This window comes from Peromyscus eremicus, chromosome 1, assembly GCF_949786415.1.
Source record: "Peromyscus eremicus chromosome 1, PerEre_H2_v1, whole genome shotgun sequence".
In the NCBI taxonomy this organism is placed as follows: Eukaryota; Metazoa; Chordata; class Mammalia; order Rodentia; family Cricetidae; genus Peromyscus; species Peromyscus eremicus.
Genome location: NC_081416.1, coordinates 50,201,047 through 50,224,966, shown reverse-complemented (window position 1 = coordinate 50,224,966; position 23,920 = coordinate 50,201,047). Strand labels below are relative to the sequence as shown.

Sequence of the window (23,920 nt, the reverse complement as noted above, 5' to 3'; positions counted from 1 at the left end):
GACAATATAAGGAAACCAAGGGAATACAAATTGGAAAGGAAGAAGTCAAGCTTTCACTATTTGCAGATGACATGATAGTATACATAAGTGACCCCAAAAATTTGACCAAGGAACTCATACAGCTTATAAACACCTTCAGCAATGTAGCAGGATACAAGATTAACTAAAAAAAAAAATCAGTAACCCTCCTATATACAAATGACAAATGGGCTGAGAAAGAAATCAGAGATACATCATCCTTTACAATAGACACAAATAATATAAAATACCTTGGGGTAACTTTAACTAAGCAAGCGATGGACCTGTATGACAAGAACTTTAAGTTCCTGAAGAAAGAAATTGAAGATGTCAGAAAATGGAAAGATCTCCCATGCTCATGGATAGCTAGGATTAACATAGTAAAAATGACAATCTTACCAAAAGCAGTCTACAGATTCAGTGCAATCCCCATCAAAATCCCAATACAATTTTTCACAGACCTGGAAAGAACAATACTCAACTTCATATGGAAAAACAAAAAACCCAGGATAGCCGAAAGACTCCTGTACAAATAAAACAACCTCTGGAGGCATCGCGATCCCTGACTTCAAGCTCTACTACAGAGCTACAGTAATAAAAAACAGCTTGGTACAGGCATAAAAACTGACATGTGGACCAATGGAACTGAACTGAAGACCCTGACATTAATCCACACACCTATGAACATATGATTTTCGACAAAGAAGCCAAAACTGTACAATGGAAAATAGAAAGCATATTTAACAAATGGTGCTGGCATAACTGGATGTCAACATGTAGAAGACTGCAAATAGATCCATATCTGTCACCATGCACAAAACTTAAGTCCCAGTGGATCAAAGACCTCAAAATAAATCCAGCTACTTTGAACCCGATAGAAGAGAAAGTAGGAAGTAGTCTTGAACGCATTGGCACTGGAGATTACTTCCTAAATATAGCACCAGTAGCACAGACACTGAGAGAAACAATTAATAAATGGACCTCTTGAAACTGAGAAGCTTTTATAGAGCAAAGGACGTAGTCAACAAGACAAAAGGACAGCCTACAGAATGGGAAAAGATCTTCACCAACTCCACATCTGACAGAGGGCTGGTATTCAGAATATATAAAGAACTCAATAAATTAGACATCAAAATACCCAACAGTCCAATTAAAAAATGGGCTATAGAGCTAAACAGAGAATTCTCAACAGAAGAAGCTCAAATGGCTGAAAGACATTTAAGGAATTGCTCAACATCCTTAGTCACCAGGGAAATGCAAATCAAAATGACTCTGAGATACCACCTTACACCTGTCAGAATGGCTAAGATAAAAATCACTGAAGACAGCTTATGTTGGAGAGGATGTGGAATAAGGGGAACATTCCTCCACTGTTGGTGGGAATGCAAACTTGTACAGTTACTTTGGAAATCAATATGGTGCTTTCTTAGAAAATTGGGAATCAACCTCCCTCAAGACCCAGCTATACCACTCTTGGGCATATACCCAAAGAATGCTCAATCTTACCACAAGGCCACATGCTCAACTATGTTCATAGCAGCATTATTTGTAATATCCAGAACCTGGAAACAACCTAGATGCACTTCAACTGAAGAATGGATAAATAAAGCATGGTACATATACACAATGGAGTACTACTCAGCAGAGAAAAACAATGACATCATGAGGTTTGCAGGCAAATGGATGGAACTAGAAAGTATCATCCTGAGTGAGGTAACCCAGACTCAGAAAGACAAACATGGCATGTACTCACTCATAAGTGGATACTAGATGTAAAGCAAAGGATAACCAGACTGCAACTCACAACTCCAGGGAGGCTAGCTAGTAAGGAGGACCCTAGGAAAGACACAGGGATCACCCAGTGACAGAGAAATGGATGATATCTACATGAGCAAACTGGGGGTAAAAGGGGGGAGTAATGGAGGGCAAGGGTTGGGGAGAAAAGAGCTTAGGGGAGCGGGAGATCCCAGTTGGATCTGGAACAGAGTGTGAGAACAAGGAAAGAGATACCATGATAAATGAAGACCCCATGGGAATATGAAGAAGCAGAGTCCTGGAGAGGTCCCCAGAAATCCACAAAGGTACCTCCACTATAGACTACTGGCAATGGTCGAGAGAATGCCCGAGCTGACCTACTCTGGTGATCAGATGGCTGAACACTCTTACTGTCACAATAGAACTCTCATCTAGTGACTGATGGAAGCAGATGCAGAGATCCACGGCCAAGCCCCAGGTGGAGTTCCAGGAGTCCAATCGGCGAGAGAGAGGAGGGATGATATGAGCAAGAGATATTGAGACCAAGATTGGAAAAAGCACAGGGACAAATAGCCAAATTAGTGGAAACACATGAATTGTGAACCAATAGCTGAGGAGCTCTCTGGATAAGTGAGACAGTTGATGAGCTTGAACTGTTTGGGAGGCCCCCAGGCAGTGGGACCAGGACCTGTCCTTGGTGCATGAGCTGGCTTTTTGGAACCTAGGGCCTATGATGAGACACTTTGCTCAGCCTTGGTGTAGTGAGGAGGGGACTGGACCTGCCTCAATTGAATCTACCAGGCTGTGCTGATTCCCCAGGGGAGACCTTGCCTTGGAGGAGGTGGGAATTGGAGATAGACTGGGGGGGAGAGCTGGGGGGTGGGAGGAGGGAAGACGGGGGAATCCATGGCTGATATGTAAAATTAAATTAATTATAAAATAAAAATATTTTTTAAAAATAAGAAAATTGATGGGAAATGGTGACAGTTTGCAGAAATAAAGTCAAATAGAAGTTAATATGTTTGAATCCTGGGTTTTTATTAGCTGGGACCATCTGTCAACATGTTTGTATATACATCATAATTTGATTTTTAATTTTGAAAATTTGAGACTTTATTTTATGTTTATGGGTGTTTTGTCTAGATGCATGTCAGTGTATCACATACATGCAGTGCTCATGGTGGACAGAAGAGAATGCCAGACCCTCTTGGACTTGAGTTAAGGATGGCTATGAGCCACTATGTTAGTGCTGGGATTTGAACCTGAGTCCTCTGTAAGAGCGGCAAGTGCTCTTAACTCCTGAGCCATCTATCATTCCCAGATTTCTTGATGTGTAAACATTTAAAATTAGATTAATCTATTTCTAAGCTGTCTTTCAGATCTAAAATTCTGACATTTTTATTCCTAGACATTTTCCACCTACACCATGGATAGGTTTTTTTTTTTTCTTGGAAAATTCCCTACTTTGATACAAGGTACAACCCTATTCCCAAAGTGGGTAGACTAGAAAATGAAGTATTAAAGCACAGTAACGATCACATAGAAGAAAGACTTTAGATCCTGCAAACAATTTTTTTTTTATTTTTTTGGTTTTTCGAGACAGGGTTTCTCTGTGTAGCTTTGCGCCTCTCCTGGAACTCACTTGGTAGCCCAGGCTGGCCTCGAACTCATAGAGATCCGCCTGGCTCTGCCTCCCGAGTGCTGGGATTAAAGGCATGCGCCACCACCGCCCGGCTAAGATCCTGCAAACAATTTTTAATCACAGTATTCATGCAATGTTAAGGGTTGAACATCCAAACAAAAATATTATTTAAATTTAGATGTTTTAGCAGAAGTTAACAATCATGATTGTTAACTAATGTATCTGGTCTACATTAAGTAATCTAATCTCAGGTTTTTATTTCCCTCAATCATTTTATAGGGATGGTAGATTCCTTTATTGTTTAGAGACTATTTTTCTTTATTTTAAAGATATGTATATATAAATATAAATACACACACACACACACACACACACACACACACACACACACACACACACACACACACACGCCTGTGAGTGCAGTTGCCTTCAGAGGCCTGCAGAGGGAGCCAGATCTCTTGGAGTTGGAGTTACTGGACCTTGTGAGTCAATATGGGCGCTGGTGACTGAACTCTGGAGAACAGCAAGTGCTCTTCACTGTTGAGTCATCACTCCAGCCCCAACACTATTTTTTCATTCAAACCTCTTTTCTGTTTTGTGAAAGGTCATACTAGACATATCCCAAACATTTCAACTTACCATATTTCTATTTTGTTTTCTTGCTGCTTTTATTGTGAAGGCTCCTGAAATGACAAACTAGACACAAACATATGCTGGTAAATACTCATTGATAATGCTCAGCAATTTAATCATACTTTAAAACAACTATTTTTTCAGGGCAAGATTTTCAGAATACTAATAGTAACAAAGAGAGAAATTTTAGTAGAAGGGGTTAGGACGAGCTTCCATTATGAGATAATCATGTATTCAAAAGGTGACATATATTGAAAGTAACAGGAGGGTCACAACAGTCACAAGCACAGGACAGTGGGTAAGATTTAGGTTGTCGTACATGGCAATGGCCTCTTAAGTCTTCCTGAGCCAGGGACCAAGTTTGGTTATGTGATACCTTTTATATAACCCATTTAGGTATTACTCCAACTTCTGTTTCTAGTAAGATATCATGGACTGTAATGACTGTGTATACATCCAGATTTGAAAAAGTGGCTCTTAAATCCATTAAACACAATGTCTGTAAAAAACACCCTCTTCATTGAGAGGCAATAGATACCATTAAGGCCACAGGATGCCCAGGCCTTCACTTTGTTTATTTATCTATTTATGTGTGCATACATGTCTGGTGTATGTGTGTAGGATGCACGTGAGTGTGCAGATACTTAATCTAATTATACACGTGTCTTCTTTTATTGTTCCCCTTATTGCCTTGAAACAGGGTTTCTCAGGGAACTGGAAGTTTGCTGTTCCATCTAGGCTGGCTGGCCACAAGTGCTTGGAATTTGGCTGTCTCCACCCTTGACAGCTGTTGTTATTGGCATGTGCAGCCATGCCTGGCTGTTTGTGTGAGTGCTGGGGATTTGAACTCAGGTCTTCACGATTGTGTGCAGAACAAGTACTCTTATTCACTGAGTCATTTTCCCAGCTACCTTGCCTTTTACAAAAAGTATTTTAAAAGGCATTCCACTATTTCTTTTCAGGATTTCTATTTTCCAAGAAGTACAAAGCACTGCTGTGTTATTTGAAAGCAGGCTACACAACTTCCCTGAAATAGTCTTTGTTTGTTTTATTTTTAAGTTTTACTTATTTTTATTTGTATATATATATATATATATATGCACACGTGTGTGTGTGTGTGTGTGTGTGTGTGTATGTGTGTGTGTGTGTGTGTGTGTGTGTATGTGTGTGTGTGTGTGTGTGTGTGTGTGTGTGTGTGTGTGCTTGCAGTTCCTGCAGAAGATGGTATCAGATCCCTTGGGAACTGAAGTTGCAAGAGGTTGTGAATCCCCTGGCATGGATGCTGGGTACCAAACCTTAGTCCTCCACAAGAGTAGCAAGGGCTCTAAACTACTGAACCATCTTTCCAACCTTTGTCTTTTTTTTAAGTGATTTTAGCAAAGGTTATTTTTTTTGAAAAATAGCAGTCACATTCCATTCTTTTAAAAATTATATTAAAATTTTTTTCATACAGTATATTTTGATCATAGTTTTTCTCCTCCCCCAAGTTCTCTATCCAACTTGATATTTTTTCTCTCTCAAAACAAACAAGAAAGCAAATAAACAAACAAAAACACTACCCCAAAACAAAAGGACAAACAAAACAAAACACCAAAAGCACCACAGTAAAAGCACACAGAAAACATGGCAGAACTCAGGTGTCATGCTTGCACGGCAAACACTCTGCTGAATGAGCTGCCTCTCTAGTTCCTCTGAAGTTATTTTTATAGTATGAAATTAAACACAAAGGAACACAAATCATTTCTCTGAGTTTTGTCTGAAAATTCTACTTTTTTTCCTTATCTTTTTATTTTCTTCTTTCTTCCATGTGCTTTTCATTTATGAGCCAAATGCACCTTTTCTTATTGATGAGGCAGTGGGTTTCTTATCAATATGGCTTATTTGGATTTTGTCCTTGGACACCCTGAGTCAGAGTGTGGATAAAGGCAGATGTCTTCAAGGTCACTGTTTCTTCTAGTGACCACTCAACCTCTTCTGTGACCGTCTTTGTTCCAGTACAAGGACAGTGGGTTTTTTTTTCCCATTGTGTATTTCCACCACTTTTCTTTTCTCTAGATTTGAGACAAGTGTTTCAGGTTCTGTCATCCAGCATCCCCATGCTTGAGCTCACTGATTGACCACCTTGTCATTCATCCATTTCTAGATGATTTTAAGTTTTGACCCAAGTCTTCCCTAAATGATTTAATATTTAGTGATTTATGTGTGTGCATCCTTCTATTTACCCATGGTATATGAGTCTTTGAATTTCCCCCTCAAATCCTTTACAAAAATTGCTTGATTTCCATACTCATCCTCTTGTCTGTGTTGGTCCTTTTAAATCTCAGGGTTGTGTATTCATTTTTTCCCACTACTTGCTGTAGTTGGTGCCCTCTGGCATTAAGCTCTAGCAATGCTTTCCCCACCCTATCTGTTCTCTCAGACCTTCTGCTCCCTACTGAATTCTTTTCATCACCAGCATCAGTTCTGTGGTCAGCTATTACAAATACTCCCTGTATCCATTCTCAACTCCAGTACACTTAAAAAAAAATCAAAATTGAATCTTTAACCCAAATCCTGATGAAATGTAGTTTTGCTTCTGCTGCATTCCTGCATCCATGCAGATGAACATGCCTTGAATAAAGACTTATCTCACTATGCAGTCATGTTGCTAAACCTTGAGTCTTTAATGCTGTATAAAGATCAAATTACTTTTCTGTAAGCCACGTACTGTCTCCCTTTTCTCAGATGGCCACGTCACACACTCTCCTCTCTTCTAATGGCTGGTCTACATGTCTGTCCTCACTTTCAGTTCATATCTTTCTTTCTGATAGATTGAGATACTTGAGGCTTTTGTAGGAACTCATCCACAAGCTTCCAAAATCAGATCAGAATCCGATCTGTTCTTTGTTCTTTGTTCCCCTCTTGCTGCCTTGCCTTAGCACTATTTACATAAATGGCTATAATTCTTTGCAAATGATGTTCTGTGCAGTATAGGATGCTCAGTAGCATCCTTGGCTTTCTCTCACTAGGCGTAAAAATCCAGAGCCTCTTCAGATACTATCACATATTCTCTGAGGGGGTAAAATGAACACTAATTCACAACCATTACTGGAGAACGTGACCATAGCTATTTGTTCACTAAAATTCATTATTTCTTACTAACATTAATATATGATTGCAGTATTTCTCTTATTAGCTCATAACATTTATTGTTTTTTATCCTGGTTCCACCCCACACCAGCAAAAGACAATAGAAAAAAAGGACGTGAAGTTGAAAGGGAAATGTGTTGGGGGCTCCAAGAGGAGTTGGAGGGAGGGAGCCAGGTAGATAAGAGCAAAAGGCATTGTACACATGTATAGAATTATCAAAAAGTAAATTAAAATAAAAATTTTATAAATAAAAATTATTTTTTATAAATAAAAAAATGAAAACAAAAAATCTTCTCAGCTCTCATTCCATTTCCTCAAACCAAGTCCAATCAGGATTTCATGTCATCATTTTTACTGAAATTACTTGTCATGTTTATGACTGGCTACCATATTAATAAATCCAGTAGTCAGTTTTCAACCTTAATCATTCTGACAAAGCAACAGATGACAGAGCTGATCTTTCTTTATATCTTGTGATGCATTCTTCCCTTGACTTCTAGGAATCCCCCACTCTCTGAGTTTTCTTTCTGCCCAATGGCTGTCTAGAAACCACACCAGAGTGCAGGTAATGGCAAACCTGAAAATTAATCATGATAATGGACGTGATGGTTAAAAGTCTATCTTTGACATAGCTAAGGATATAGTCCACATTGTGGTTGTCATTTACTCTCGTATCCACATTTCTTTTATAGCACTTGTAGATTAAAGGTGCTCAATACAGACTTTTTGAAAGAAGGAATTGGATTTTGAATTAGTCAGTAAATGGCATTGAGTTATATGATTCTCCTGAAAACCTTGTTTAGAAGCTGGCCCTTACTGTCCACTAATATGAATCAATATTATTTACTGATTAATAAAATAAACACAAATGTATTTTACTCACAGCAATTCCCCATAAAGCAGTTCCCATTTTGTAAGTTAAAGGTTCATAAGTCCCAAATACTCCTTTAATTTGTCCCATATACAATACCAATAGGAAATACCACATGAGTACATGATAGATGCCAATCATAATCTGGATAACCTGTGAGAAGAGAGAGTTGTTAGTACTGAAATGATGTAATGGAAAACACAGTTTTAATAAACATTTAACACCTTTATAAAAGATGGAAGTAAGCAAGTCATGCATTAACTATGGAGTTGTCACTGGTTGTACCAGAAACAGGATCTATCCAGGAAGGACAAACCAAGGCTTGTGAAGAACTCTGTTGGTGTATGATGGACAAGCTAAAGTTTTCTTATTGAAAAATTATTCTTAATTAAGAGCTTGTCATTGGGTTCTAGGAGGTCTCACTTACACCATCCCACTCACTAACCAACCAACCAACCAACCAACCATCCCATTCACCAACCAACCATCCTATTCACCAACTAACCAGCCAACCAATCAACCAACCAACTATACTATTCACTAACTAACCAACCAACCAACCAACCAACCAGATTGCAAAGTGTGGCATCATGTACATGAATCAGGGAAAGCAGATTAAGATATTTCACTCTATTCTCAGAGCAGTCTGTTACTACAGAGCTAAGAACTCCCATGCAGCAGCTTGGACAGCTGGTTTGCATGGTCTAAAAATTCAGAGGAAAAGCTGAAACCCGTGGAACAGTTTTCTCCCATTAGTTATGTAAGTGTGATTTTTCTAACTTCTTGGTGTTTGTTAATAGGATTAGGTAAGCTTTAATCTCTCGGGTTTATAACTGAATAGAAGTATGAGTTCTACTGGACAAACATGAGTGCAGTGATGAAAAGAGATCTATGGTAGATCTCTTTTAAACCAACAAACACATACACAATTTTAAATTTGATAGTTATTCATATTGCTGGATTTTCTTGGGTGTGGTAATTCAGTTGATGTGCTCATATCTCAGCATGCACTTGTTTATGAAGGGCTAGGAGACAAAGCAAAAGCTACAGAAGATAATCATCATGTTTTTCAAAAAGCTTTTGCCTCTTTTATTCAAATACATCCCTTTCTAGATACAAGGCCACCCTTTTAAAAACTGACGTAATTTAAAACATTGAATTTTAGTTAATCAGAGTAAAATCTTACTTCTGTGGTTTTAGTGTGAAGTGCTTCCCATAGGGTCACATGTAGAATTCTTGACCCTGAGGGTGCTGTTTGGGAAGGTTATTGAATCTTTAAGAAGTTGAGTCTTGCTGGAGAAAGTTAGTTATTAGAGGTAGGCATCGGGCTTTGTAGCCCAGCCCCACTTGCTGTTCACTCTCTGATTGTTGAATGCATATGCAACATGACCACCAAGTCCAAAGCCTTCTCTTCCCACCACCATGCCTCCCCTGCCTTCTGCCATTTCCTCCCCACCATGATGGACTACATCCCTCAGGAATGATCTGCCAAAACAAAGCTCTTTGCATTCAGTTACTTTGAGGAAACTTTATATCAGTAATGAGAAAGTATTACTCACCCCTATGACAATAGTATTTGCTACAGATATTTTTGATTCTCCACATCCCATACTTTCAGAATTTCCTCTGGTTGATTTTGTTTCTAACCTTCAGTGATATCTTTATTATCAGACTTCTACAAAAGAATACAAAACACATACGCATGCTTTTTTCTCAGAGAAAACTCATACATCTGATTCTTAGTGTTTGACAACAATCTTCCCAAACTCAGAAGCCACAGTTTTTTTCTTTCTATACGTTTACTCCTCACATCCCTTAGCGCACATCCACCTCTTCTGAATAACAACCTCAGAATGAAAAAGTCTCTTTCTGTGACTAGGAAATGCTGATATTTTGCACACCTTTTACTACTTAACAGCATTTCTAGATGATAAAGAATAAAGGTCAACTAGAGAATAGTATTAGAAAATTTTCAGTAAAGCTTCAATGATTAATTTATATTCACATTCAACTTAGTGCTAGACATACTTTGCATTTTCTTCTTTCAAAATTTATTTGAGAATTTCATATATGAGTATACTGTATTTTGTAATTTACAATTCTTCTTCCCCCAACTCCTCTTGTGTCCCCCGATGCCTTCTTGAATTCATGACCTTTCTTCTATAATTACTGGTGATATGTATATGTGTACATATACATACACATATGCACAAGTCAGCGACACAGGTCATGGCACATGACTGACCATATAAATATTTGTCCTTGATCTTTTCTGAAAGAAGACAGTTTTGACAGAATGATGCTCCAGACTGGCAAAATGATGCTGCAAGTTCAAATCTAATGACTTGGTTGTTTTTATGAATCTTTAGTTTCTAAAATTTATTTTCTCAATGCCTATTAATGCAACAGGAGGGAAAGCATGTGATTGAAATAAGCTGTATACTTTCAGACGCCATCTCCAAGAAGCAATCAAGAGTTGAGACTTAAAGGCAGCCGAGTTTAATTTCTCTATCATGCCTAGATATCCACAGAACTACAAAACTTGGGTAGGGAAATAATGAAATGTCATGTCAAGAATAATGTTAACATCTGTTTTCAGAAAATAGAAACATAAGTCATTTTGTACGTATGGATAAGTTTATTCACATTTGTAGCATGTCAGCAAAAACAGAATGTGGTAAGCTGGAGTAAAATATTAACGTCTCTGTAATATCAATGAGGTCCACAGTAAAGTCATCCAAGTGAAGAGCTCATAAAAACGCTAATCAGAAAAAGTATGTGTGCATGTACTTTTAAAATACTCAGTTTAGTTGTTGGAAGAAAAAAAAGTATATTCATGGAATTCTTTCTTTAAAAGAAAAACTACATTTGGATGCTCTGCAACCCAATTAAGGATTCTAATTCTGTAAAAATAAACAAATAATCATTCATTTGTTTTTATTTTCTGGTAATTCCATCACTAATCTAGAAGTAGGTAAAGGACAGGCTCCTTAGTTGCTCTTCCTAGCCCGACTATCACACGCTAAAACTAGCACAGACATTCTGGAACAATTAGAGAGAGAGCATGTCTATCATTTATCCTTAGCATCCTTAGCAGAGATAAAACCCATTATTGTTTTCACATAAAACTAAAGTAATTGAAAGATGATTTTAAGAAGTAATTAATTTTTAATTTTGGGCAGTTTCATCAGTGTGTAGTGAGTTTTAGTCCTTCTCATCCCTATTATTCTGTCTTATCTCCCCACCTTCTTCTGCCAAAACTCCCTTCCTTCCTGACCAGTCTCTTTATTGCTTTCCTGTCTTTTCATGGGTCTGACCTGCTGAGTTATATAGGGTTGCCTTCATGACCATGGATGGGAGGTGATTTCCTGGATTCTGGGTTACACCATTGAAAACAGTGATGTAGCTGGAGAATTTCTCTCCAGCTCCCGCCACCAAGTCCCGCCAGTCCCAGAGCCCACTTATAAAATAAACACACAGACTCTTACATTATTTAAACTGCTTGGCCATTAGCTCAGGCCTGTCATTGTCTAGCTCTTACTCTTATATTTAGCCCATTTCCATTAATCTATACCTTGCCACATGGCTCGTGGCTTACGGGGATCTTCACATGTGGCTTGTCATGGTGGCGGCTGGCAGTGTCTCCCTCTCAGCCTTCCACTTCCCAGAATTCTTCTCCTTGTCCCGCCTATACTTCCTGCCTAGCCAATGGCCAATCAGTGATTTATTTACTGACCAATCAGCAACACACTTGACATACAGACCATCCCACAGCACTTCCCCTTTTCTTTTTTTTTCTTTTTTTTTTTATTTTATTTTGCAATACAATTAAGTTCTACATACAGGCACAGATTCCCTTGTTCTCCCCCCTCACGCCCCCCTCACCTTCCCCCCAGCCCGCCTCCCATTCCAATCTCCTCCAGGGCAAAGCCTTCCCCACAGACTGAGATCAACCTGGTGGACTCAGTCCAGGCAGGTCCAGTCCCCTCCTCCCAGGCCGAGCCAAGCGACCCTGCATAGGCCCCAGGTAAAAAGGAAGGTTTTAACCTTTACATATCTGCAAAGTCAGCTTGGTATATTTGGGAATTTGGGCGTAGTTTCTCTTACTACTTCCTGCTGGAGTGGGGCGCTGTATCTTATGGGGATACAAAGAAAATTTTAGAATTATGGAATAGTCCATGAGGGTACGTCGTCTGAGCCAGTTGCCTTGAAACCATTCTGGATGTTGGATCATCAGGGCCATGGTGTCATCGGAGACCTTTCAGGGGGTCTTGGCTGGTCAAACCTAATGTATCTTAATCTGGAACAAATCCATAGCCTCTGGCTTTCTGTGGAAACAAAAGCAGAGCCTCCTTTCCAAAGCAACATATCCTTACATCCAAATTTTGAAGTCAAGGTACCTTTAAAATATACATTTTGGCATAACTCAACAGCTTTTGTAATCAAATGTTTTTCTTCAGTTACGAATATCAAAGAGAACATAATCCAGATTCTCTGTGTGGTAGCCATCTTTACGTGGCTTATTTTTTTATATTATCTTGAGCCTATTGCTTTAAACTGCAGCCTTCTAGGCCTGAAACGGCGCTGGCACTGTGGCTGCTGGTTCCGCCCACTTCAGCTTCCCAACATGGCCATAGTACGTTTTCCGCCAGCTCTGGGAGCCATCAACTCTCAGAAATAGTGGGTCTATGCTTCTATCAAAGCAGCGTGTAGCCCAGAAACCTCTTTTTTTGTTTTGTTTTGTTTTGTTTTGTACTAGCAAAGGCTAAATCCACCACACAGCTTAATGTGCCACTTGTAGAGGCCTCATTCCCGCCATACTGCAGGTCGAGCATGCATGCCAGGAACCTGCCATAGTAGCTCAAACACGCAGGCTGCCGCTAGCTTGAAAGAGACAACTAGGAGCTGTTTTTAGCTCCGTTTTAGAATCTTTTTACTCAGGTTTTAGGTGGAAACTCTTGCCAACACGTTGGGCGCCATTTGTAGCTGGAGAATTTCTCTCCAGCTCCTGCCACCAAGTCCCGCCAGTCCCAGAGCCCACTTATAAAATAAACACACAGACTCTTACATTATTTAAACTGCTTGGCCATTAGCTCAGGCCTGTCATTGTCTAGCTCTTACTCTTATATTTAGCCCATTTCCATTAATCTATACCTTGCCACATGGCTCGTGGCTTACGGGGATCTTCACATGTGGCTTGTCATGGTGGCGGCTAGCAGTGTCTCCCTCTCAGCCTTCCACTTCCCAGAATTCTTCTCCTTGTCCCGCCTATACTTCCTGCCTAGCCAATGGCCAATCAGTGATTTATTTACTGACCAATCAGCAACACACTTGACATACAGACCATCCCACAGCACAGTGATACCCATTCCCTCAGCCGCCATTAATTGTCAGTAGTCCCTCAGGGTGAGGTGAAGCCTCCTGAGCCCTTCCCCCTCTCATGATGGAAAAGTTGATGGCTCCAATCTTGTGTAGGTTACCACATCTGTAGTAAGTTCATGGTGTATCAACCATCTTATGTCTAGAGGATGATGTTTCATAGCTCCTCCCCCAATTTCTGGTTTTTAATATTCCTACCTCCTCTTCCATGATGTTCCTTGAGCCTTGGGGTGTGTGTAAGAAAAATGATGTAAAACATTTAAAAATTTTTACTTTAAAAAATTGTGTGTCAGCACGTGCGTTTAGATGCCCATGAAAGAGGGCATTAGATCCCCTGGAGCTGTAGTTAAAGATAGTTGTGAGCTTCCTGCTATGGGTGTGAGGAACTGAACTCTGGTCCTCTGCAAGAACAGCAATACTCATGACCACTGACCCATCTCACCAGCCTCAAAAATATTTTTTTAATAAAAAGAGGAGAATTAAGTCTAGAATCTTCAGAGGACACATGAATTCCTTCATGAACAGCTTCCTGCTCACCTTCCCCATCTCACATGGCCTTTCCAATTTTGCAGCCTAACAATTCTGGCAGTAACTTTTTCTGGAAAGTCTGCTGATATACAAATTAGCTAATACCCAGTTTGTTGTCTTAACACTTTCCCCATAATTCCTGTCATGGTGTGTTCTAACTTTTGATTTTCAAGACCAGTTCAAATCACTTTGAGTCCCCAGAAATCAAGAAATTCATTTCCATATGTTCATGACCAGTCCTGCTTAATGCCATATGCATCCAGCTCCCTCCTTTTCCTCCCCCCTTTCCTGACTGATATTTTTAATGAGCATTTTACTTAAGGTGATTGGTGGATAATCTCGGTGTTATAATGATGTTAAATATTTTACTTTCCATCTCACTTCATGGTACATCTATATACCAGGACTCAGTGCTAGATAAAATCTAGGATGAGTCGGTGAGAATGAATAGTTCCTGGGAGCTAATTGTGAGGCTGAGGCAGGTGAATTGCTCAGACCAGGAATTCAAGAGCAATTTGGGGAACATCTTAGAATCTAAATAAAAATAAAGTTTTTTTTTAAAGGTCAAAATGAGAGGGCATAAAAGATGGAGATGTGCTCACCCTCGTCTTTCCCCTTCACTCTCTTTTCTCCAGACTCCATGTCCATTTTGACACTTAGCAAAAGTAAAGCGGGACACCATTACCTCACATTTCACTTGTCCCAAGTCCCAAGGATCCAGTTCACCCTATCAGGCCCAGGGTCAGGCTGAAGAGACAGAACACGGTGGATGGTGCTCTAGGCGCTGGACCTGGCTGCATAGTCATCAGAGGCAGCAGCGCAGTCTAGCGCTCAGCTGGTTGTCAAGCTCCTCAGGCCGCCCGGGTTGTCAAGGGCAACAGCCCTTCCGCAGGGCAAAGGGATGAGAACTAGTGCGCAGACTCACTGGGGCCTGCAGGCCATGCGGTGGGCCAACCCCTCAACCGCCTTCTGGAGTCTCTAGTAATGGCTTTCCTGGACATGGATCCAAGACCGCCTCTTTAGTGATATTTCTCCCAATACAGAACGGTTGCAGAGACCTAGTCCTTTACCATACACTTCAGAAGGCCTCAACTTGTAAAAAGGCAAGTATCTGAGTTAATAGTTCACACCCCTTCCTTCTTCCTCCAAATGTAAATGGCTAAAGAAATTAATGAAGAGACTGTTTAGGAAATGGTCAAAAGGACTTTTTTGACCTACCTGCTGGAGAGGTTTTAATTTGCATGCGGTAGTTCAATGTTTGTGAAGAGAAATGTAAAGAAGTGTAGATCGCTGTGAAAAGGTAAAAAAGAGTCAGATCCGGGAGGCAGGTGAGGAGACTGGAAGAGAAAGCAATGTTCTCTGGTGAGCACAGGCCGCCCTTAGGAGCACTGAGGACTTCCTAAGGGGTTAAAGATCCTGGGCAGTAGAAGCTCCAACCACAGCATGCGGTGAGCTTTCATTTATTCCTGGAATATTTAACTAGGTATATTGGAAAAGTTAGAATTCTGACTTACACTGCAAATATTTAGTGGATGATAGTTAAATCCTTTTATTTATAAAGAACCTTTTTTCCCCTAAATATTTCTAACACTCCTAAAGTGTAACTACTTAAAAGAGTCAATGGGCAGGGTTTAAAGTTACTGAGACTCTTACCATACTTTCTATAGCATGAAAAACTGGATTAGAAATTGAGTGACTTTGTTTTTTAACCTCATAGCTAACTTCCTTACATTGAGACTCTGAAGACCCTTCAAATAAGAGAAAATAAAATACCAAGATTCTTCTACTCCTTTAATTATGTACTGGTTGGTGGATCATTAAGGGCTATTAGTTTTATTCTCTCTCTCTCTCTCTCTCTCTCTCTCTCTCTCTCTCTCTCTCTCTCTCTCTCTCTGCGTGTGTGCATGTGTGTACATGCCATAGGTGTGTGTTGAGTTCAGAGGACAACTTTCTAGTTTGTTTTCTCCTTTCACCATGGGGGAGCCAGCTTAGGCTTGGTGGCAAGTGCCTTTACCTGTTGAGCTATTTCATGAGCTCTGATTTGCTGTTATCCTTGAATAGTATAGTACATTAGTGTTCTCACAGGGACATTAGTGTTCCTTTATGTTTTGTGTATGAGAATGAACAATTATTATTGTGCCCTAGAAAGAGCAATGAAGTTGAGTGTTCTTCAACTTCAAAGTTATGGATTTAGTAGAACTCACAAGTAGAGTCAGTTCTGAATAGATGAGCCCTTCTTGTCATGTACTGTCAAGATTGGTGTCTCTCTCTCTCTTTTTTTTTTAAAATCTAAACTCTCTGGAAATGAACTTAGATTTGATCATTTTGTTACACAGGTCAGTAAAATAACACTGGTTTGTCTCCACCTATCATCTAGATTTGGGAATTTATAACTCATGTCTTTTTAATTTTTATCATTTGGTTTTGTACAGTTTTATATCTTTTAATAATGAAAAGCCAAACAATCACAGTCTGACTAGCAGGAGGACTTACTTTTAGTCTTTGTCACCTTGACTATTTCTTTCTGTGGGTTATATTTTTAACTTACCTTGAATTGGTTCCCAGAATACAAAAGACATTAAGAGAGAATGTACTGGAACCACATGCCTCTGTAGTGTCCTTTATGTCATTGTGTAAGGGGTCACTGTCAGGATCCTGTTGAGTGCCAGCCTTGATAAAATAAAACCTTGTCCAAGTTGGTAGGAGGATTTCATTTTACAGACATGCAAGAGAAAACAGACATTTTTTTCTGGGGGTTTCTCATTAAGAAAACAGAAATAAATCTATCTAAATCAGAGATTTTGCCATATGTGTGCCATCCTCATTGATGCCAGAAGAAGATGGAACCACTTATGGATGGCTGTGAGTCACCATGTGGGTGCTGGGAATCCAACCCAGGTCCTCTGTAAGAGCAACCAGTGCTCTTAACCTCTGAGCTATCTCTCCAGCCCCACCTGGCTTCACTTTATTTTTAATTTTTTTTATTCATTTTACATACCAACCACAGATTTCCCTCTAATCCCTTTTCCCACTCCCCCCAACCACCTCCCCCTGATCCACCCCCCATCCCCTCCTCCAAAAGGCCTCCCATAGGGAGTTAACAAAGCCTGGTACATTCAGTTGAGGTAGGACCAAGCCCCTCCCCACTGCATCAAGGGTGAGCAAGTTGTCCCATTATAGGTAATGTGCTCCAGAAAGCTAGCTCATGCACCAGGGATAGATCCTGATCACACTGCTAGGGGCCCCTCAAACAGACCAAGCTACACAATTGTCTTCTGTATTCAGAGGGCCTAATCCAGTCCCAAGCAGGCTCCACAGTTGTTGGTCTAAAGTTCATGAGTTCCCACGAACTTGATTCAGTGTCTCTGTAGATTTCCTCATCATTATCTTGACCCCCCCCTTGCTCATATAATCCCCTTCCCTCTCTTCAACTGGACTCCTGGAGCTCAGCCTGGTGCTTGGTTGTGGATCTCTACATCTGCTTCCATCAGTTCCTGGATGAAGGCTCTATGATGACAGTTAGGATATTCACCAATCTGATTACCAGGGTAGGTCAGTTCAGGCACTCTCACCACTATTGTTAGTAGTCTAATCTGGGGTCATCCTTGTGGATTCCTGGGAATTTCCCTATCACCAGGTTTCTCCTTTACCCCATAAAGTCTCTCTCTATCAAGATATCTGTTTCATTGCTCTCCCACTCCATCCCTCCCCTAGCTTGACCATCCCGTTCCTTTATATTCTCATCCCCCCTCCCCTCCCCTCTATCTATTGCCTACCTTGTTCCCAGTTTATTCATGGAGTTCTCATCTGTTTCTCCTTCCCAAGGTGATTCTTATGTCCCTTCACTCTTAGGGTCCTCCTTGTTTCCTAGTTTCTCTGGAGCTGTGGATTGCAGTCTGGTTATCCTTTGCTTTACATCTAGTATCCACTTATGAGTGAGTACATACCATGTTTGTCTTTCTGGGTCTGGGACCTCACTTAGGATGATATATTCTAGTTCTATCCATTTGCCTGCAAACCTCATGATGTCATTGTTTTTTACAGCTGAATAATACTCCATTGTGTATATGTACCACATTTTCTTTATCCATTCTTCAGCTGAGGGCATCTAGGTTGTTTCCAGGTTCTGGCTATTACAAATAAAGCTGCTATGAACATGGTTGAGCATGTGCCCTTGTGGTATGATTGAGCATTCCTTGGGTATATGCCTAAGAGTGGTATAGCTGGGTCTTGAGGTAGGTTGATTTCCAATTTTCTGGGAAGTCACCATACTGATTTCCAAAGTGACTGTACAAGTTTGCACTCTCACCAACAATGGAGGAATGTTCCCCTTGCTCCACATCACTTCCAACATAAGCTGTCATCAATGTTTTTAATCTTACCTGGATTAATTTTTAAAAACAAATAGTTTATTGAATTTTACCAGCTGAGTCATGCTCCAGGCAAACTCTTTTCTACACCACCTGTTCGTAGGTAATCACTGTATCTACAATTTAACTTCATATTTTACCACTCCTCAGGCTCCTCCAGCATATGTGCTCCTCAACAGCACTTCAGCATGTGATATGGACTTTTAAGCTGAGTGTCACTTCGTATGCCCATTCAGTACTCACTCCTAGTTTATAATTCTGATTTCACAGATGAAAAAGCCAAGTTGAAGAGAAATACAGTGGAGTAACACAGCCAGAACTGATGTGGAGAACCGTCCCTGGACCTTGTGATTTCTTTTTTTTTTTTAAATTTAATTTAATTTTATTTTACAATACAATTCAGTTCTACATATCAGCCACGGATTCCTTTGTTCTCTCCCCTCCCGCCCCCCCTCCCCTTCCCCCCAGCCTACCCCCTATTCTCACCTCCTCCAGGGCAAAGCCTGCCCCCCGAGGACTGAGATCAACCTGGTAGACTCAGTTCAGGCAGGTCCAGTCCCCTCCTCCCAGGCTGAGCCAAGTGACCCTGTATAAGCCCCAGGTTTCAAACAGCCAACTCATGCAATGAGCACAGGACCCGGTCCCACTGCCTGGGTGCCTCCCAAACAGATCAAGCCAATTGACTATCTCACCCATTCAGAGGGCCTGATCCAGTTGGGGGCCCCTCAACCATTCGTTCATAGTTCATATGTTTCCATTTGTTTGGCTATTTGTCCCTGTGCTTTATCCAACCTTGATCTCAACAATTCTTGCTCATATAAACCCTCCTCTTTCTCGCTAATTGTACTCCTGGAGCTCCACCCGGGGCCTAGCCGTGGATCTCTGCATCCAGTTCCCTCAGTCATTGGATGGGGTTTCTAGCATGGCAATTAGGGTATTTGGCCATCCCATCACCAGAGTAGGTCAGTTCGGGCTGTCTCTCGACCATTGCCAGCAGTCTATTGTGGGAGTATCTTTGTGGATTTCTGGGGACCTCTCTAGCACTTTGCTTCTTCCTATTCTCATGTGGTCTTCATTTACCATGGTCTCCTATTCCTTGTTCTCCCTCTCTGTTGTTGATCCAGCTGGGATCTCCCACTCCCCCAAGCTCTCTTTCCATCGACCCTCGCCCTTCATTACCCCCACTCATGTCCAGATTGTTCATGTAGATCTCATCCATTTCTCCGTCATTGGGTGATCCCCGTGTCTTTCTTGGGGTCCTGTTTTCCAGGTAGCCTCCCTAGTGATGTGAGTAGCAGTCCAGTCATCCTTGTTCCACATCTAGTATCTACCTATGATAACAGTGTTCTTTATACAATCCCATGATTGTCACAAGCCAGAGCTTCTCCTAGGGATGGCTTGGAGGAAATAAGGGGTGAAGGGGTGAACTCTAGAGCTCCGTTTAGATTGCTGGAGTAAGGTTCTCAACTCAAGTATCTATAAACCAGATGATTGTGGAGAAGACCCTTAACGTTCTCAAATCTCTCATCGTCAAACATGGAAAAAATTGATGATGTATGTGTCACAGGAATGCTACAATGCTGAAATAAAATAAACAACATACAGGACTCAGCATATTGCCCTAATAGTGTAAATGCCAAAAAGGAGGAGAAAAATAATTTGTAAAACAGTAGTTAGTATTTCATTACAGAATGGCACTTAAGTGATGTAGAAACTCCAAGAAAACTCGTCACTATTTGCATGTACATAGGTGCCTATGTGTGTTTACATATATTTGTAGTAATTTAACACATACCTATGTGTATTTTCATATATATATTTATAGTATATTTAACACATATCTATATATAAATTTTATATAGTGATATTTATACAGAAAGCAGTAGTACAATGTATTTTTGAAGCAATTAATGAACAAATGAATGCTTTCTTAAAATATGCCAGAATGAAATTAGTAGCAAGTATGTAACCTCTGTGTTGGGACATATTTGTGTTTCAGTCATCTTCTCAGGTATCAACTCAGAGGCTCAAGTTTAGAAAGCTTAGACACATTTAAATGTTTAACCTGCTTTTATTGTTTAATATGTTTATGTAACATTTGTTTAATATTTTTATACATTACATAAACATACATTTTATTGTTATTTTTAAACTGTATATATGTTTAACATTTACTTGATTTTACTTTCCACTGGCAGCTTGAAGTTTATGTGGTACAAGCTTCGAACAATGGGGAACCTTGGTTTTTTTTTCTCCAGAGCAAGAAATACTGCCCTCTAGAGTAGGAGCTCAATAAATACTTAGTGAGTGATTGGATGGCAGTGACTCCTATCTGGATAAAACTACCACTGTATAAGAAGCTTATGCCTTCATCTTTGTTTAAGTTGCTAGACTAGGTTGCCTTTTTTTTTTTTATCCTAATTTGAAAAATAGCAAGTGCAAATCTTAGGCGTTTGAGACCCAACTTTTTTAGCATCTTTTGATGATTCAGTACAAAGAGAAGTTGGTAAGTTGAGAATTGAGAGGCTCTATGACATTCTAAGGCAGTGGTTCTCAACCTTCCTACTGGTGCAACCCTTTAATACAGTTTCTCATGAAACCATAAAGTTATTTTCATTGCTACTTCATAACTATAATTTTGCTACTAATATGATTCATAATGCAAATATCTGTGTTTTCTGGTGGTCTTAGGTGATCTCTGTGAAAGTGTCATTTGACCCCCAGGTTGAGAATGATTTTCTAAGTTAGTTAGGCTGGAGACTCTCAGGAGTGATTCACAGGACATGGTAGCTTTCAGGAAACAAGTGTTGGAATCAGTGACATCATATTACCTGATATAAGCACCCCAAAGGAGGGTGAACTAGACCTTCCAAAGTTACTACAAATCTGCTATAGGGAAACAAGCTTTGCCAACTTACTTGTTTTCTAGCTGCAAATCTTTGGTTGTTTCCAAATATGAAAAAGTAAAGGCCAGTAGAAGTGGATGTATGTGGGTACCAGACTGCTTGGGTTCCAAATCCTACTTGGGTACTAAGTAACTCTTCCCTTGAAATAATGCATGTAACTTCACAGATGCAAAATTTCTCATCTGCTTCTTCCATGATTTTGTTTCTCTTCCACATCTATCTATCTATCATCTATCTATCTATCTATCTATCTATCTATCTATCTATCTATCTATCTATCTATCTATCTATCTATCCATCCATCCATCCATCCATCCATCCATCCATCCATCCATCCATCCATCTATCTTATCTATCTATCTATCTATCTATCTATCTATCTATCTATCTATCTATCTATCTATCTATCTATCTATCTTATCTATCTGTCTGCCTGTCTACCTACCTACCTATCCATCCATCCATCCATCCATCCATCTTTATGTATCTAGATTTATACCTATATAATCTAATCTGATATATGTATATTTACATAACTATAGTTATATCTGTTTATCCATATATCTATATCTGATGCTTTACATTTGAAAACTTCCAATACAGATAAGCCTTATTTATATTCAAACTATTCCAATCTACCATTATCTCACTTGCTCTTCAACTTTTGTTTGCCGCATGCCAGAGTTCTGTCATCTTAAAGCCGTATTAACCATAGAACGCACACTGCTGCCTTGCTGCACCAAGCACACTGACATAAGATACGTGTTCAGAATGAGACCAGTGCATACAGAGAGCTAAATACTTGCTATTATCATTGTTATCACTTTTAAAGAAAAGTGAGATATAAAAATATATTACACATTTATTTTAAAAGTCAACCTTGCTGAAAGCACTACTTTTATAGTCATTTTATATGTCTAGACAGGTCCTTCTTGTAAACAGCTGCTAACACATAGTATTTCTTTAAGTGAGTTAAGTCACTGGGTTCCAGCTGGTCCAAGTCTTTAACTGACAAAAGTCTGACCTTTGTCATATCCTTCCCCATGTGTTCAGCTGCCTCTGGCAGAGAGCTGTCAATCAAACAGCCCCTCTTCTGATGGCCTGTGTGTTAGGGACTCCTATTGCACTTGAATGCTCTAATGACACCTTGAGGACACACTATTCCACCTGCAGGTAGCACTGCACTGAAGCCATGACCCCCGTTTCTCTGGCTCCATTCATGAAAAAGACATCACTCAAGAAAAGCCTCGAAGTAATCCTGATTTCCCTGCACTCCTTGCAACTGTTTTCTTTAGGCATGATGGGGGGACTTCATTGATGCTTCCACAGAAAGCTTGCGATTGGTTCTCACCCTGTGCCTAGTGGAACTGGAAGCTAGGTAGTGATTAGTGGCAATGACATTGCATCGTTTGTGTATTGCAATGCTCTTCTGGCCATACAACTAAAATATTTGGTTCACTTTTCAAGTCAGCCCGGGGTACCCTCTTGTGCCGTACCCTTGTTTTGTAACAGTAGACCCCATCAAACTGATTCTCTTGGAATGATCTTTTCTTGTCTACTTGTGATCTTTGTCATAAGCAGAGCATGCTAAGTTGATAACTGAAAAGAGGAGGGGACAGAGTAGAGAACACAGTTCAAGAGTTCCAGGGAGGGATCAGAGGCAGAAACTATAGGGCACTGAGACAACTGAAATGACACAGGATAGTGGGGTAAAGCAAAAAGAACTAGAAAGTCAAGACTACGGAAGGTAGAAGATTGTGAAAGTTAAAGCTTGTGAGAGACTGTGGGCTCTACTTGGCTGGAAGAGGTCCAGGGAGGTAGCAAGCCCTAAGGAGCCAAGGTTCTGATCTTCAAGGCCCAAGAGCTATAATGATAGCTACTGTTAGGAACCTCAGGATCTGAAAGCCAAAACATTGCTTTTGCCTGTTAGTGCTAACACTGGTGGCTGCTGAGAGCCATTGATTGCTGGTCACTGAGTGTAGGGCTGCTGACAGTGGAGACCCAGAGCTATAAACCCCCAACCTGAGTACCTAGACCTGTGAGTCTATTCCCTTGGATCCATGATCCTCTGTCTTTCAGGACTAAGAGCTATAAGTCCTTGGATCAATTAGTCCAGTCCATGGCTCCTTGGCACTCAAAGACCTGAATTGCCTGTGCTGAAGAAGCCACCCTTTGCTTTTCCATGGCTTCCATCTGCATAGAGTAAAGGAAGCTTGAGATTCGGGTAGGTCGGTATTAAGTGAGATTACCAAACTCATAAAGACAGAGGCCACACATTCTCTTTCATATGCAGACCCTGGCTTGTGATGTACAAATGCATACCCCCACAATACAGATGTAATTGTGAGTAAATCTTTCAAAACTTGGAAGGAGATCAAGAAAGGAGAGAAATATGTGACGAGGAAGGATGGGCACAAAAGGACACATGGGGCATGAAGGATGCAAAGAGACTGGAGGACTTGAAAGGAGGAGTCAAGGGTAGTGGGAGGGGGTAGTGAGGGAAAGGAGACTATTAAAACACACTTTGTCCAAAAATGCCGTGGTGACAGGCTGTCTCACAGCACTCTGGTTCTTACAGTCTTTCTACTTCCTCTTCCACCACGTTCCCTGAGCCATAGATGTATGATTTGTGATACAGATGTATCCACTGGGGTTGGTGACACCCAGGACCCATTGATCTCTGCATTGT

At 40.3% G+C, this 23,920-nt stretch overlaps 1 protein-coding gene across 2 annotated transcripts in view; it reads right to left on the bottom strand.

Annotated features, from left to right (window-relative positions):
* Ms4a13 (membrane spanning 4-domains A13) overlaps window positions 1–14,850 on the bottom strand; it is a 32,190-nt gene extending 17,340 nt beyond the window's left edge. The window contains exons 1-4 of one of the 2 annotated variants that reach the window (XM_059260490.1): window positions 14,558–14,850; window positions 9,608–9,723; window positions 8,061–8,201; window positions 4,055–4,111 (exon numbers count right to left, since the gene is read on the bottom strand). In XM_059260490.1, the coding sequence (XP_059116473.1) occupies window positions 4,055–4,111; window positions 8,061–8,201; window positions 9,608–9,658 (249 nt within the window). In that variant the 5' untranslated portion in view covers window positions 9,659–9,723; window positions 14,558–14,850. The remainder of the gene's footprint in view (window positions 1–4,054; window positions 4,112–8,060; window positions 8,202–9,607; window positions 9,724–14,557) is intronic. The other variant, XM_059260483.1, reaches the window with a different exon arrangement.
* Between the last annotated feature and the right edge of the window lie 9,070 nt (window positions 14,851–23,920).